This window comes from Crocodylus siamensis, chromosome 5, assembly GCF_052110815.1.
Source record: "Crocodylus siamensis isolate JL-2025a chromosome 5, ASM5211081v1, whole genome shotgun sequence".
Classification (NCBI taxonomy): Eukaryota; Metazoa; Chordata; order Crocodylia; family Crocodylidae; genus Crocodylus; species Crocodylus siamensis.
In genome coordinates, this window is record NC_143399.1 from 187,632,740 (window position 1) to 187,648,310 (window position 15,571).

Sequence of the window (15,571 nt, forward strand, 5' to 3'; positions counted from 1 at the left end):
CTGCCAGCCTGGGGTTGCTGACCCAGCTTAATGTGCTATGGAGGGGCTGGCTTGGGCAGTGTGGGGCTGACAAATACATACATTGCTGTTAAGTAAAAAAACTCCACCATGGAATAGTACTTGTGTTTACAAGTACTAAACTATGGCAGAGTTAATTTACTCCATCCTAATAGCTCTGCATGTGTAAATGCCGAGATGTTTACTGTGGAGCTAATTAGGCAACTCTGCAGTAAATGTCTCATGTAGACATGCCCACAGAGTATTAATGCAGGCAGGTCTGTTCTTATTTCCCTGTGGACCTATGGCAAAATCCATGTTGGTCTTATAAGCACTGGGGCCCAGGAGAGTGACTGAAAGAAATGGAGTTAAGTTCTCTAGCTAGTCAATATGGAGAATGTGGGTGTATATGTAAGATGAAGCAGCATCTTGATGAGATGAGCTGAGCTTGCTTCACACATGCCAGCTTTCTAACTGTAAACAGTGTAGCCATGTTAGTGCGGTACTGTGCATGCACCAAAAAGCTCTGCTTACTTGTTGAGGAGCTAATACAAGAAAGGAAGGCATGGGTTGTTTCAGTGCAATCATGGAGCATCTCAGATGCTGCTGCCTTGGATATGCCTTTATGTACCTCTAAAGGATAAACCATAAGTAAAACCATACTGAGAAATGAGTTGCATTAGGCCTATCCAGTCAGAAGTGTGGAATGTGTCGGTCTGTCTGGACAATCACCCCTCTCCAGGGGTTAGTCATCAGAAAATGGGCTGTACATTAGATACCACCATCTCTTTTGGTTCCTGAGCTTACAGTCCTCCTCTTAAGGTAAGTACTTAACCATCCATCTCCTGAGGGTGTTGTCACCCACATTTTACAGAACCATCTAGCAGTTAGAGCAACCTCCCAGCAAGTGAGAAAACTTGCATCTCCCCCAGCTCAATGCTGAACCATGTGGGTATTGGCATAATCTCAAGGGAGACCTTCTAGCCCTTCCATTGATCCTGGGCAGCACAAAGGCAAGAATCATGAGACCAGAAGGAAAACAAGCAAGAGGGAGCCTGACTCAGGAACTGAGTGGGTAGGGTACTTCATGTTTGAGGGTGTGTGCTGGGCTTTTGTATACACTCCTCTTTGTGCACTTTGCGTTAGACATCCATTTAATAGTAAAGAAAAATAATTCTGAGACTGGGTGTAGACCAATTCCCTCCTAGCTGAGAACTTGAACCATTAGACTGCTGAGTCAGGCTGCCTCTTGCTTTCTGTCCATCTTGCCCCATGAATCTTGCATCATTGGCACCTAGAGAGCTCTGTGTTTGTAAATGCAGGCATTGAATATATTTAGATATTTAATGAGATTTGTGGCTGCTGAAGCAGAGGTATTCTGGATTGCTTTTTGTAACCCATACATCTAAATTTTGTCTAAGTCCTGTTTAATCACTTAGCACACTGAAATGGATCTGGCTCCAATGCCAGACCTGATATACATGGCTTTCTCTACACCAGCTGCTGGAGGCAACAAAAAGCTGGGAACACTGATTTTGCCTTAGATCAGCTGATCTTTCTGAGGACAACAGGGCCTAGTGGTCACTTTGAGTAGATGTCTACATGCCACCGAAGAGTGTGATATAAGAATCAAAACTAGTGATTTTCAACTATGGTACCTCAGTACCCTGGGGTGTCATGACTCATGAGATCCTTTTAAGGGTGCCACACAGTATTAGCACTGTCAGGTGTGTGAACACTTACAGATGATTCACAAGATAAACACAGAGATTTCAAATAAGAATCCTTCATTTCAAAAACATTCTGACTTGTCTTGGTTTTTCTTAGTTCTTTTCAACAGGAAAATTTCTCTATTATTTTCTAGTAGTCAAATAATGTGTGCAAGCTAAGAGTCGGCATTTTCTAAGCAGTGCCTTAATCCTAAGGATGTAGAGAACTGCTGATCTAGCCAGACAGACAGAGGGAGACAGAAATGCCCTGCACCATATCCAGAAGCCTGAGCTCAGTATAAACTAATTGTTTGTATGCAGGGATGAATGCAGAGGGGCTCTGGTGATGTGGTCACAGCCCCCTTTGGCTGTGCACAGCATGCACAGTGAGCTTTCAGAGCTCACTGGCATGTTAGCAGAGCTCCTGCTGGGAGTTGTATGCGTGCCTTGAGAACTATGGCTAAGTACAGAAAGTCAAAAAGCCTGAGGCTGAATTGATTTAAACTAGGCAGCTGCATAGGTTGAACCAATAATCAACTGAACTGACATTCAGTTTTTAATTGGGAAAGGTGGTGAGGGGAGTGGGGGGAGGGGGTGATCTGCACAGACATGAGCATCAAGCAGGCTAAGGAGCAGAGGCTGAGGCAGCCCCTGTTCCACTGGAGCAGGTAGCATAGTTCAGGACTGCAAAGCATGCTGGGATGCTGGGGGACTGTGAGTTAACTTGAACCAGGAAGGGAGGGAATCTGGGTCAGAAGTTCCATAAACCGGTTTAACCTAAATCATGAAAGTCTGATACTACATCCAACCAGGTTTATCTTAAACTGGTTTTGGTCATTTTGAAATCAGTTTATGTGCACTGAACTTCTGTTACAGGTTTAAACCAGTTTCTGATTGCTAACCCAGTTTATGTATAACTTACGTCCCTAACCTATCACTGGGTGGTCAGTGCAAAGTCTGCCTAGAAAGTCTACACTGCTGCTCTTTACTCCTGAATTCAGCAGCAGTTGAAAGAAGTTCAGCCCTTGCTTCCATGCAGCTCTGAGAGGGGGGCTATGCACCTGTGCCACTCATACCCCCTTTCCTCTGCTGCCTAATTCAGTATGGGAAGGTGGGAGGGAAAGAGTGAACAGCAGCACCACTTACATCCTGTGCTCTAGATCTGCTTGAAACAGGAACCCCTGGACAGACCCCATGCTGACCAGCTAGTGGGTTCATTGAGCTAATGGTACATGTGGAACTCCGGCCAGGCTGCAATGACATGCAAGTGAGCACCAGAGTCCTCACTAACATCTCGAATCACAGCAAAGGGTTGTGGACATACCCTTTTCAGCTGTGTGGCATATGCACAGTGAGATCTTTTCACAGCACATGTGCCACAACACCAAAGGGAGTATGGTTGCATCTCAGTCACTACAATCCTGGATCTGCCCATGCTTGTGCTCTTAGTAAATTGACTCTGGAGAGTTTACATGGTTTTGCAGGAGGGAAATAAAATTGCACTGCCCAAAAACCACGGTTCAAAACACAGAAGGAACAAAGATGATTTATGCCATGTGGACTAGAAGAAATATTTTGATAGAAACTTGCAGATTCTGCAGTAAACTTAGCCAAAAGGTGTTACCCACAAAGGGTTTTAAAATCTGCACTGTTATGAGGATTAATGATAGCATAGTTTACCAGTGACCCTAATAATAAGTCTCCTTTCAAAACCACACACACATTATTCTCAGGTGCCTTCAGTTTAACATACTCTATTTGGTGTTATGCTTTTTCTACAGTACTCCATTCTTTCACATTCCTCCTTTGGGGGAGCTAAGATCTATTACAGAGGCTCAGCAATGTAAGGGACTGCCATGTTTAGGACTGTATGATTTTTGCTCAAGGGCTTCCAAAACCTGATATGAAAGTTATTTAAATATGGGGCTGTCATGTGTTACATTACACACTGTATACATATAACTGTTGTTGCTAAATTTGAACATTAAATGTACTCTGTAAAAATACAGTTACTGCAGCCAGGGCAGAAATCAGCCATCCCTTTTGAGGAAATGTCTTGAAAGTGCAATCATAAAATCCTTACATGTTATGGATTTCATTAACGTTGTGCTCCCCTAGGATTCCCAATTGTACAATAACAGGAGTTCTTTAAATTTTAAATACCACAGACAGGAACAGTTTCACTAAAAACAGATGTGGAACCCTTGCCCTGGCCTTCTTACTGGTTCTAAGAGCTGAAACTGGCTGGTAATTGATACCTATTAACATGTTTGTTGTTTAGATTAGCCAAATTGAAACACTATACTGTTTTTCCCATGAAAAGATACAGTACTGACGGACATTTTAACTTAGATTTCAGTGGCAATTCCTTATCCTTAATTAAATTAAATTTAAAGGGTTGAGGCTTTTTATTTTAAAAAAAATTCTGTTATTTTATCTTTTAAAAGGAATCTGAATGTGTGAAATATAGTGAAATAAGCAAGTAGGTTTAACTGAAGGTCAGGGAGTCAGTAACAACCCCTGTGACATTAAACTAACTTAGGCTTGTTTTTGCTAACTCTCGTCACATGCATTCCCTTCATGTCTTAATTCCATTCTTATTAGCACATTCATCGACAATATTTATATGTTTCTAAATTCCTCCCTTAGCACACTGGAAGCGATCCAGCCTGGGGTGACTCTGCTACAGACAATGGAATCACTCCAAGGCTCAACCTCGTCCAGCAAATTTAACAAATTTGCATAAACCAAAAGAGCATGGAGACAGAGGCCAATAAATAATACAATGTTGTTGGTGATTGTTTGTGTCTGTGATTTTGATGAGTATTTCAAAACAAAAAGATAAGAAGAAGCTTGTTTGGTGTGCAGTTGATGTTCTGACGAGCTCAAGAATTAGTGAGAAATCTTTTACAGCCACACAGGGAGATGTTAGTGTTTCTACCACAGACCAGATCACATGTTTGCAGCTGGAATTCATGTAGATCTATTTCCAATAAAATTACAGCCAATATTTTGCTAAGTTTCTTGATTGAAATGGTCCTAGGAACATCAACACGTACAGACATTCAGAAGGCCTGAGCCTGAATTGATTCAATCTTTGCAGGTTAGTCTAACCTGCATAGATTGAACCAATTTGCAAGTGAATAAACATTCACTTTTGATTCTGGAAATGCAGCCACATACCTGCTGTGGTGCCAGCTAGAAGTGAGGGAGTGCTAGAGCAAGCTCTCCCTTTCCTTTGGCAGCAGCCGCAAGGCTGGAAAGAAGCTCACCTGGGGGCGGAGGGTGTGAATCATAGAATCATAGAACCATAGAACCGGAAGGGACCTGTAAGATCATCAAGTCTGGTCCCCTGCCACGGGCAGGAAGTTATTGGGCTCAGACAAGCTTGACAAGGTGTATTGTCCAGCCTCATTTTGAGCACCTCCAAGGAGGATGACTGCACCACCTCAGCTGGGAGTATATTCCAGATTCTGGCGACCCTTACGGAGAAAATGTTTTTTCTTATGTCTAGCCTGAATTTGCCCTCTATTAATTTATGCCCGTTGGTCCTTGTCCTCCCTTAAGGTGCCTTCCTGAAGAGTTGCTCCCCTAGTTTTTGGTGTTGGCAGCTATCAAGTCACCTCTCATGCTTCTACTCAGACTGAACAGGCCCAGTTCCTGGAGCCTCTCATCATAGGACCTACCCTCCATGCCTTTGACCATCCTTCTTGAAGTGTGGTGCCCAGAACTGGACACACTAGCCCAGCTGAGGCCTCACTAATGCTGAGTAGAGAGAGAGGAGTACCTCCCTGGATCTACTGGCAACACATTGATTGATGCATGCCAGAGTTCTATTTGCCCTTCTGGCAACCTCACCACACTGTTGGCTCATATTCATCTTCTTGTCTATTGTAACCCCCCAGGTCTCATTCAGATGCTGTTCTAGCTAGTGGACTGCCATCCATTGTGTAGTAAGGGTTCTTCCTACCCAGGTGAAGGACTTTGTACTTCTCATTGTTAAACTCATCTGATTTCATTCTGCCCATGAATCTGGTCTTTCAAGATCATCCTGAATCTTTCCCTATCCTCTGGTATGCCCACATTTCCCCACTTCTTGGTGTTGTCCATGAACTTAATCATTGAGCTTTCCTTCTCCTCATCCAAGTTGTTAATAAATATATCAAAGAGCACGGGTCCAAGCACCGATCCCTGCGGGACACCACTGGAGATGGGCCTCCAGGATGAGGCCATCCCTTTGATTACAGGTCTCTGGGAGCAGCCTCTAAGTCACTTGTCCACCCACCTCACTGTAGACTGGACAAGCCCAGTACCCTCCAGTTTGATTGAGAGAATCTCATGGGAAATGGAGTCAAAGGCTTTACTGACACCTAAATAAATGATGTCAACCTTGTGTCCCTTGTCCAGATGGCCAGTTACTTGGTCATAGAAGGACACTAGGTTAGTCAGGCATGACCTACCCTTGACAAAGCCATGTTGGTTGCTTCACAACACCCCATTCAATTGCCAGCTTGTGACTGATGGCCCCCTTAACAATTTTTTCAAAGATTTTACCCAGGACTGGAGTCAGGCTGGCCAGTCTGTAGTTTGCTGGATCATCCCTCTACCCTTTCTTAAAGGTGGGCACCATATTGGCCATCTTCCAGTTGTCCGGGACCACTCCTGAGTTCCATGATTCTTCAAACAGCTTGGCCAGTGGTGCTGCTATAAGCTCAGCCAGTTGTTTCAGGACTCTCGGGTGCAGGTCGTCTGGCCCGGCAGACTTGAAAGCGTCCAGGTGTTGTAGAAGGTCTCTCACTTGTTCAGGACTGATTTCAAGTAATCTGTTGTCTTCCCCATGTTCCCTGGGCCTCTGGTCAAGCAAACAGCTTCTGTTTGGTTTCACAAATATCAATGCAAAGTATGTATTTAGGAGTTCTGCCTTTTCCCTTTGTGTCAATTGTTGGCTGCCCCTGAGCATTCAGTAAGGGCCCCACAGTGGATCCTGTTTTTTTCTTGCTTCCTATGTACCTGTAAAAGGATTTTTTGTTGTCTTTTATGCTGGTTGCCAGTTTGATTTTCATGCCTGCCTTAGCTTTCCTTGTCTTGTACCTGCAAGCCCTGGTGATACAGGTGTAATTCTCTTTGGTATCTGATCTGTTCTACCATTGCTTATATCCTTCTTCTTTCTTTTTCAATAGCTCCCTACTATGCTTTTTAAGCCAAGTGGGTCTCTTGGTTCTTTTCCTGTTTTGTCCATGTGGGGATGGCCTGTTTTTGAGCTGTGAGAATTGCCTTCTTAAGGAAGCACCAGCATTCTTGGACTCTCAAATCCTCCAGTTGCTGGTTGCAGAGGGCCTCTTCTACTAGCCTCTTGAGCCTGCCAAAATATGCCTTTCTGAAATGTAGAATGTCTGTTCTGTTGACTGATTTCCCAGTCTTCCAGTGAATGGTGAACCTTATCAGGTCATGATGACTGTAACTCAGAGTACCACCAATTCTTAGATCATCTGTGATATCCCCCTCTTGGTCAGCACCAAATCCAGAGTGGCCTTACAACTGATGCATGTCATGGCTTCAATCCTGATATCATCAGTACCCACCTGCTATTGGCTGGGGCATCTTGTTCAGGCCCACAGTCCTGCCTGGTCTCCTTGGCTCCTTCTCCAGATGCAGGACCTGACACTAGAAATCAATCCTTGATAGTAGCCTGTCCATCTCCTCCTGTAGTTCCCTCACCCAGCCCTCCAGGGTCTCCAGCAGTGAGCACATCCAACAAGTGGGAGCACTCATGCCCCTGATCCCAGCATCCAGCAGATGTGCCAGGCATCCATCACAGCCTGGAGTGCATGGAGGCTGGGACCTTAGGCTCTGTCTTTATGAAGGCCTCTGAGATACCAGGGGTGGGGGGAGCTGGGTTCATCCAGGCCAGGAAGCCTGGGGGTGCATTTTGCACCCAGCATATTGCAGAGTGAGCTCTGGTCACATGGATCCCCAGGTGCAGAAAGTGAAAAACTTCCACTGGGACCTTTAAAAACTTTAAAATCTCATGGCTTGTAGTAAGTCTTGTGAGAGCTCGCAGCATGTGAGATTATGGTGCGCCACTTGCAGGGACTGACTACCAGCCCCTGACCTGTCCCGCTGGAGAAAAGGACTTGCAATTCCTCCCCCACTTCTCAAGTTCCCACACTAACTCATGTGTGCTAGGCCCAGAGTGTGCCTGTTTGCTCCCTAGGTAGGATCTGGGGGCTCCCTGAGTAGGATCTCCTCAGCTCTGCTTAGCTGCTTCCTCTAGCTAGTGCTCACCCACTGCGGGCCCCACTTACCTTCCAGCTCTGCACTAGGGGTCCGGTTAGGGTCCACCAGAGGGGTCTGCCCTCTTAGGTACATAATGGGCTTGCACCCATGTGTCTCCCACCAAAAGCTGGTACTAACTCTGTGGTCAAGCCCTGGCAGGCTGCTTAGTGTGTTTGGGGAGGTGCTGCCTGGGCCAGCTTTGGCCACACCCCCCACTGCATGAGAGGCCAATGGGGTAGAAAGCTGGGCAGATCCCAGCTGGGGTCCCCGTGCCTGTGCCCAGGATGGGAGACAGGAGAGTTTAATCTCCCTTCCTCCCCCAAGCCTGTTGGCCCATGCTCTCACCACCTGCACTTCAGCAGGGAAAAGTCTGACAGGGACTGCTCTGCCCCCACTAGGCAGACTGCTCTGTGCCAGCAGGTTTCCCACCCCCACCCTCTTGTCAGCCAGCCCTCCTTGCTCCAGCTAGGAAGCAGAGGGCAGGGCCAACCCTGTTCTACTCAAGCAGACAGCACAATCTAGGGCTGCAAAGCATGCTGGGATGCTGGGGGACTGTGATTTAACTGGAACTATGAAGGGGTCTAGGACAGAAGTTCCATAAACCAGTTTGACCTAAATCAGTTAAGTCTGATACTACATTCAACCAGGTTTATCTTAAACCAGCTTTGACCATTTTGCAGCTGGTTTATGTGCAATGAACTTCTCTTCTAGTACAGGTTTAAACAAGTTTCTGATCACTTAAACTGGTTTATGTGCAACTTCTGTCCCTAACCAAGGGGAACAATTATATCACATGCCCTCTAGATGTCCCTGTTAGAGGGATATTGCTCCCTCTTCAGATCTGTAATGGAAAATTTTCCTTTACAAAAAAATTAACTTTGAAGGGGAAAAAAGAAAGAAAAAGATAATATTTCTCATATGCAAAGAATGGTAAACTGGTAAATGTAGGAAATTAATATTTAGAGATATATGTTTTAAAACCTTTGCACAACATAGAGTTGTACATATCTCATTTCCCCATCCAATTTGAATATATGTACACTGGGTGTCTAAGGGCAGACATGGCTAATTTATAGTATAGGAGAAGTCTATCCAATGTAAGAGTTTCAGCTTTAGCTTTATTGTTACTCAGCATCTTAAACATTTTCCTGTATGTAGTTAGTATTACTTTATATTATGCTATGGAAGAGTAAACATTTATGCAGCATAATTCACATTATTAGACAGCTTATAATTGTACCCAGAAAAAAGCGGCCTTGAACCTTCACACAAGCACCTTTTAATCTACTGTGAATTTTCTTTTAACTAAAGACTTACTGGTATCATAAGGAATATGTTTCCAGTGGTTTGGCTGTGAACCATTATGGATATGCACATCTTTACTGGGTATTTTTATGTAGAGGAAAATGGAGTTTCCATCCTTTATTCAGGTAGACTCTCATACATGTTTTTTTTTGAAAATGGCACCAAACCAAGACATTTTGTGTATGATCCTGATTTGTGACACACAAAGACAAGCACATTTTCTAAGTTGCTATATGTTTAAATAAATAAAGATAATCATAATATCAATTATAACCTTAATACAAAATAAATTTCTTCCTCTATTTTAGACATCCAGAGCCCCCCCCCCCATTAAGATAAAAAACATTGCACTTCCTGAAAAGTGCAGGGGCAAAAGATGAAATGTTGGATTTTCCTCAGCTCTCCAAACTGTATAACTCAAAACTGTAGGGCTGTGTCCATTAATACTATATTCCTGTTGTTAAGAAAAAGTAAAACATTATAAAGAAAACAGGAACATTTTCCCTAGAATAATATATATGCCAGCTTTCAAGGAGAGTTAGACACTAAATTAGAAGTTAGCTGCCTAAATGGTTTTGTGAATCTGGTCCCTAGTTCATAAGTGAAAGGGTAAAACCTTATGGCTGCTTGTAGATATTTAAAAAACAAAAAACAAAAATGTGCTTCACCAGAAGAAGCAGTTCATTACTTGACTTGGCTCGGCAGTGTCTGTATAGATCAGGTGCTTCAGTGAGGCTTTTTGGTGCTTTTATTTGAAGTTGATTTAATCAGCTATTACATAAAAGTGCTGTACAAGACCCACTCAAGTGCCTGAGCCATACAGACTTCAGGCAAGCTGGGTCCAACTAACACGCTGCCTCTTCTGAGCATGTGCTGGACTTGGCGCAGGAATGTGTGGAATTTAAAGTACCATGCTGGCTTTTTTTGGGGGGGGGGAGAAGGAGTTAATGTTTATAAGGAGCCCAAGTTTCTGTCTAGTGCACACATACAGTTATCATAAGTTAATAAAGAACACTGACCACATGAATTAGATTTGGCTACTCTTCTTGTTTTGATTAGGCATCAATAAGTGACAGGAAAAAGAAAAGAAGAAAGAAAGAGAGAAAGTCAGCTATAGGAACAGATGAAACACATGGAGTTCGATTCTAGTGCATTCCACACTTTTTGCACACACATTCCAGGGATTTCAGGTGGCAGTGATTAATAACAAACCTAATACTTCTTAAAACTTGGGGGATTTTAACATTTGTTCCTTGGGAAGAAATAAAAGAGAGCTGATTTTTCTTTCTTTTTTTTTTTTTGCAGCTCTGATTAAGTCCATCATTTACAATTAGCAAATTTCCAGCAACTCAGGATATGTTGGGGCCTCCTAAGCAGGACACCTGAGAGTCCCATTGTGTTCTAAGATTCAGGATGGAGAAAATTTCCCTTTCTTTCTTCCCCTTTTTGACTACAGCTCAACATAGTTTTAAGCTTTCTTGCAGACAGCAAACCTCACAGGAAACACCAATGTGAACATTCTTATTGAAGGCTAAGGATGCATTGTTTTTATATGTCATTTAGTAATTTCCTATTGAAAACAATAGAAGCCGAAAGAATGCTCCAGTATTTAAACTACCGTAAGCTTTCGAGCAGCATTATTAAACTAACACATGTGAACATTTCTCTTGTTTGTTGCTGTCTGCAATAAATTTTGAAAAAAAATTAAGGCAAGCACTATGAAAAATTCTATATAAATAATGTAGATATATATGCTTTTTCCCCCTCTGTATATGTATGATAGTATGCACAGCTAAATAAATATCTCTTTTTTTAACAGAAATGAATTTATTTTTTTTCCAAAGCAATTCATAAGGATAGTTATAACATATTCAGCAGTGATATCAACACCAAACTATGACCCTGAATTAGCAAATGCTTATAAAGTTAAGTATGCCCACCAAACTCAGTGAGACTTCTTGTGCATAACTGTCTGCAGGATCAGGGCCTATGCCAACAGTCTCAAGAGCCAAAAGTGACAGTCAGGCTGAAAAACATTCTGTTTTGTGACATGGAAGGATATTTCCTAAGGATTTGACTGAAAGCAGTAAATTCATTTTATTTGTAACATATAGGACTAAGGCTTTTTAAGGTGAAATTCTAGTCCATTAAAGCACTGTGCCAGATAATTCTTAAATATTATCAGTAAGAGATAACACATGCTCAGTTTACTGGGCCATTCTACTTTAAGCATATGCTAAACTAATATTGACTTTTCCACTCAGCCAAAATCTCTGTTATTTGTGCCCAGAAGACTGAAAAAACAATAGACGTAGGAAACATAAGAATTAATCTTTCTGACCTTTTCTTTTTTATACCTTTGGGAATCAGTGTTTGTGTGGGTTTAATAATGAATGCTAGATACTCATTTGAAATGGGTCCTATTGTATGCAGAACTATTTTACAGTTTTATTTACATTTGCCATCACCATCCTGAATGCACTTCACAGACATAATTAATATTCTCTTTGGAGCTGTATCTTCTTACCTGGATCCATTCTCTGCTAGAATCTTCTCCAGGGGTCCATCCATTTTCAGAGTAATTTAGTCGGGATCTTTCTGAAGACCAGTTGGTGCTATACTGGGAGGAGGCAGTGATTTGGTCAGAGTGAATTTCTCCTGATTCCATACCTAGCGGTTCCATGCACTGGAAATCTGAAGAAAAATAAATTACCATAATTACTATAGTCCACTACTTCAGTGTAGTCATAAGATAATGAGAATGTTTTCCTGCTTTGCATACAAAAACCTAAATAATTTATTTTTATGTGAATTTGAACTTTTTTAACAATTTTAAGTAAGGTGGTTTTGGGGTTGTAGTGTCATTCTTACTACTGTCACTTGAGTTGCCATGGCAATTCCTGGCATAATAATGCCATACAAATATTTTTAGCCCAGCATTGAAGCCATTTCAATATAGGACAATAGAATTCCCTTTCCTAGGGTAGCAGAGACACTTTAGTGAATTCATAACATAAACCAATTTATGCTCAATCTATAATTATATGCAGAAATGGAAAAAACAAGCAAAGAACTGTAAAATAATTTTATTTTTAATTAATTTCATTGCTTTTCACAATGTAGTACAACAAAGTATAAAAATACTTAACCATGTATTACAGCAAAGTTTATTTTTTCTCTGTGTGCCTTGAACATCGGAGAAATAAACAAGGTTTGAACGTGGGCCAGGGAACTATTGCTAACCAGCTGTGTGTTAGAGGACTTGGTGGTCACCATCCCATTTCAGTGAACACAAAAATACTGTGACAGTTTAGTATTAATTGGCAGGCCTCCCACAGAAGCCAAAAGGCTGAATGGGTCATGAAGATTCAATTATGCTGTCACATCTAGAGGAGACAATTGGTCAGGGTTGAGACATGTTTGCATGGTTATATAGAGAAATCTACACTGCCACGGTTTATACTGTATATGTTTTGTGGAAAAAATAGAAATATTGGTCTTGAACTATAACCATTTCTTTTCATGGGCCTACCCAATCCCTTCCAGCCTCCTCAAATTGGAGGTCAGATGGACTAATATCTTTAAAAATGTTCAGACACAAATTATACAATTAAACAGCTAACAATTTGAATCCAGCAAAAAAAAGAACTGCATATGATTTAATTTCATTTTTATAATGCCATTTATTCTATTTACTTTGGGGAGGGCTATAAACTTTCCTCTCAAATTGGGGAGTGGTTTCCTTATCTTGTCATGATGATAAATGACCCACCAGAAAAGGTGGGTTTCTATAACATTACAGAGAAACACTTTAGTACTGTGAAGCAGTGAAAATGGAGTGAGGTAAAAAGTGATGTTAATTAACTCTGGGCCAAAATCAGTTGTATTGTGAACATGTTTATACATAAAAAAGTGATTCTTCAGGGAAGGAATTTTAATGGATGAATAAAAAGTCTTTTAAATGAGTTGTGACAGCTATTGTTTTTTAAAACAAATGTGTTTCTCTATGCAAATTTTGACTTTTAGTAAAAAAATAAAAAACCAGAATATTTTTGGTTAAAAGATTGGATTTGAAATCACATTTTCTATTCAGAAGTGCTGCCATAGTGCTTTGTGAGAATGGTAATTTGCCTAAATTCTTGATCCAGGCTGAGAGACATGGGGCTGGAAAAGCGCAGGCTCAGGGGTGATCTGATGGCCACCTATAAGTTTATTAGGGGTGACCACCAGGATCCCAAAGGATAATGAGGTTGAACGGTTATAAACTACACAAGACCGTTTCAGGCTGGACATAGTCTGGAACAGTCTGCCATCGGAGGTGGTTCAAGCACCTACATTGAACACCTTCAAGAGCAAATTGGATGCTTATCTTGCTGGGATCCTATGACCCCAGCTGACTTCCTGCCCTTTGGGCGGTGGGCTGGACTTGATAATCTTCTGAGGCCCCTTCCAGCCCCAAAGTCTATGAAATCTATGAAATCCAAGTTGTTCTCATTTCTTGAGCCACTACAGTACATCCTTGAAGTCCTCAGAGTCTGACCTGAAAGCGTGATTCCCAACTGCTCCAGGGCAAGGAGTGGTTAAGTAATCTTTCTTTGTCTGGAGTCTAGAATCACACTGAAGCATCATAAACATAAGGCACCAGTTTCTGTTATCATTTAAAACAGGTTTTGCTGCTGAGCGAATAAATCTGTGTGTGCATACACATAAACAAGTTTTTGGATTGCACTGTATTTCAAAGATGAAATGAACCCATCACACTAAAGGATCTAGCATAGCTGTTCCGTAGCACAGATGTAGGGTGATTATTAAGCAGATGCCGATAAGGACTCCACATTCTTTGCATCAGGATAAAAGGTGCAAAAAGATCCATCAAAATGGCCAGAAGACCGCACGCACAGCATATACAGGAGAAACTATCATAGTTCTGCATTCACATCCCCACGGGTTGGAATACATTTTGGTCCATTTGCTTAGCTAGAGGATTGAATTTCACCTTATGGGAGTTTTTTCCTCATTCTTCTTTAAAGAAGTGTATCAAAGTACATTCATTCTGGGTGAATCTCTCTGGATCTCAGTGGGTAGGACAAAGAAGAGAGCGTTTTATTTAAAGCCCTGGAACCTAAAGGGTACCATTGTTTTAAGTTCAAGCTAAGAAAGGAAATCCTCATTGGACTCTTGAGCCTTGGAATGGAATCGTGGGCCTTTACTGAAGGTTACAAGCCAGGTCTGAAGGGTGAGTGTGAGAATGAAACATTTGGGAGAGAATCTGTAATAGAAAAATTTCTAAAATATCTTATGATACACTTTGAGGAGGGCTAAGTACAGTAAATCTGTCCTTTACATGTTGGAATTTAATCATCAAAGCCTGTTCCTTCTTGTAATAGAAGAATAGAAGGCTTTGAGGAGTGGAAAGCATGTTCATATTTCATTGTTTCAGTGCAGCTCTTCCACTGTTCTGCAATCCCAGGTTTTCTTTGCCAGTTCAGTTTTCCCAATAATTCTTCTAACTTTGAGACATTTTTGTGAAAGAAAACTATGAGAAAACAGCTATTTAAAGGGTAAATTATCTTTAAAAAAGAAAAGAAAAACACCTTTATTTATTTAAGAGTTCTTTAATGATTCATATGGCACTCAATGTGCAAGAAAACATTACAGTACATATTTACCACAGGGCTCTGCAGGATGCATAAATACTCACCTTCTGATATGCTATTCTGTAAGACACTGTAGTTTGCTGAGAATCCCTCTTTTGCAATTGCACTGTCAGTGTAAAAAACCATTGAAAGGATTCCTGTTGAAGAGCGAACTCGACCTGGTGTGTTCTGTCCACAGTAACGCCCTATGTGAGGACCAACTGAAAAGAAACAATGTATAATGGTAAATTAGCTTTCTCCTTCAACAATGGATGTCAATACAGCAGTCTCCTAAAAAGATTCTTCAGTGGAAAATAAGGACTCCCTACAACAGTTTAAAATTACAACCTCATCAATATCTAGGTAATGAAAAATAAATGGCTCACCCTACCATAGGGAACTTCACTATTACAGCATTTCAGAAAAGCAAATAAAGCTCTAATGAAATATAGGGCTAGATTGTCAAAGGGTACACTTTTAAGTACGCTGTTATGGGCGGTGGTGCATACAATTATATGCACAAGGAGAAGCAGATGTTGTTTTCAAAATGTGATTAAAACATCTGCCTAGATTTGAGGGGCTCAGCTTGCACACCCAGGCTATAAGGTACTCCTTTTCTTGTGATAGTAAATGGGAGCTGAGTCCCAT

The 15,571-nt window shown here is 41.6% G+C and overlaps 1 protein-coding gene across 4 annotated transcripts in view; it reads right to left on the bottom strand.

Moving 5' to 3' along the window:
- NRP1 (neuropilin 1) overlaps window positions 1-15,571 on the bottom strand; it is a 153,352-nt gene that overhangs the window by 56,900 nt on the left and 80,881 nt on the right. For all 4 annotated transcript variants that reach the window (XM_090047542.1, XM_090047543.1, XM_090047541.1 and 1 more), the window contains exons 5-6: window positions 14,989-15,144; window positions 11,815-11,981 (exon numbers count right to left, since the gene is read on the bottom strand). In XM_090047542.1, the coding sequence (XP_089903668.1) occupies window positions 11,815-11,981; window positions 14,989-15,144 (323 nt within the window). The remainder of the gene's footprint in view (window positions 1-11,814; window positions 11,982-14,988; window positions 15,145-15,571) is intronic.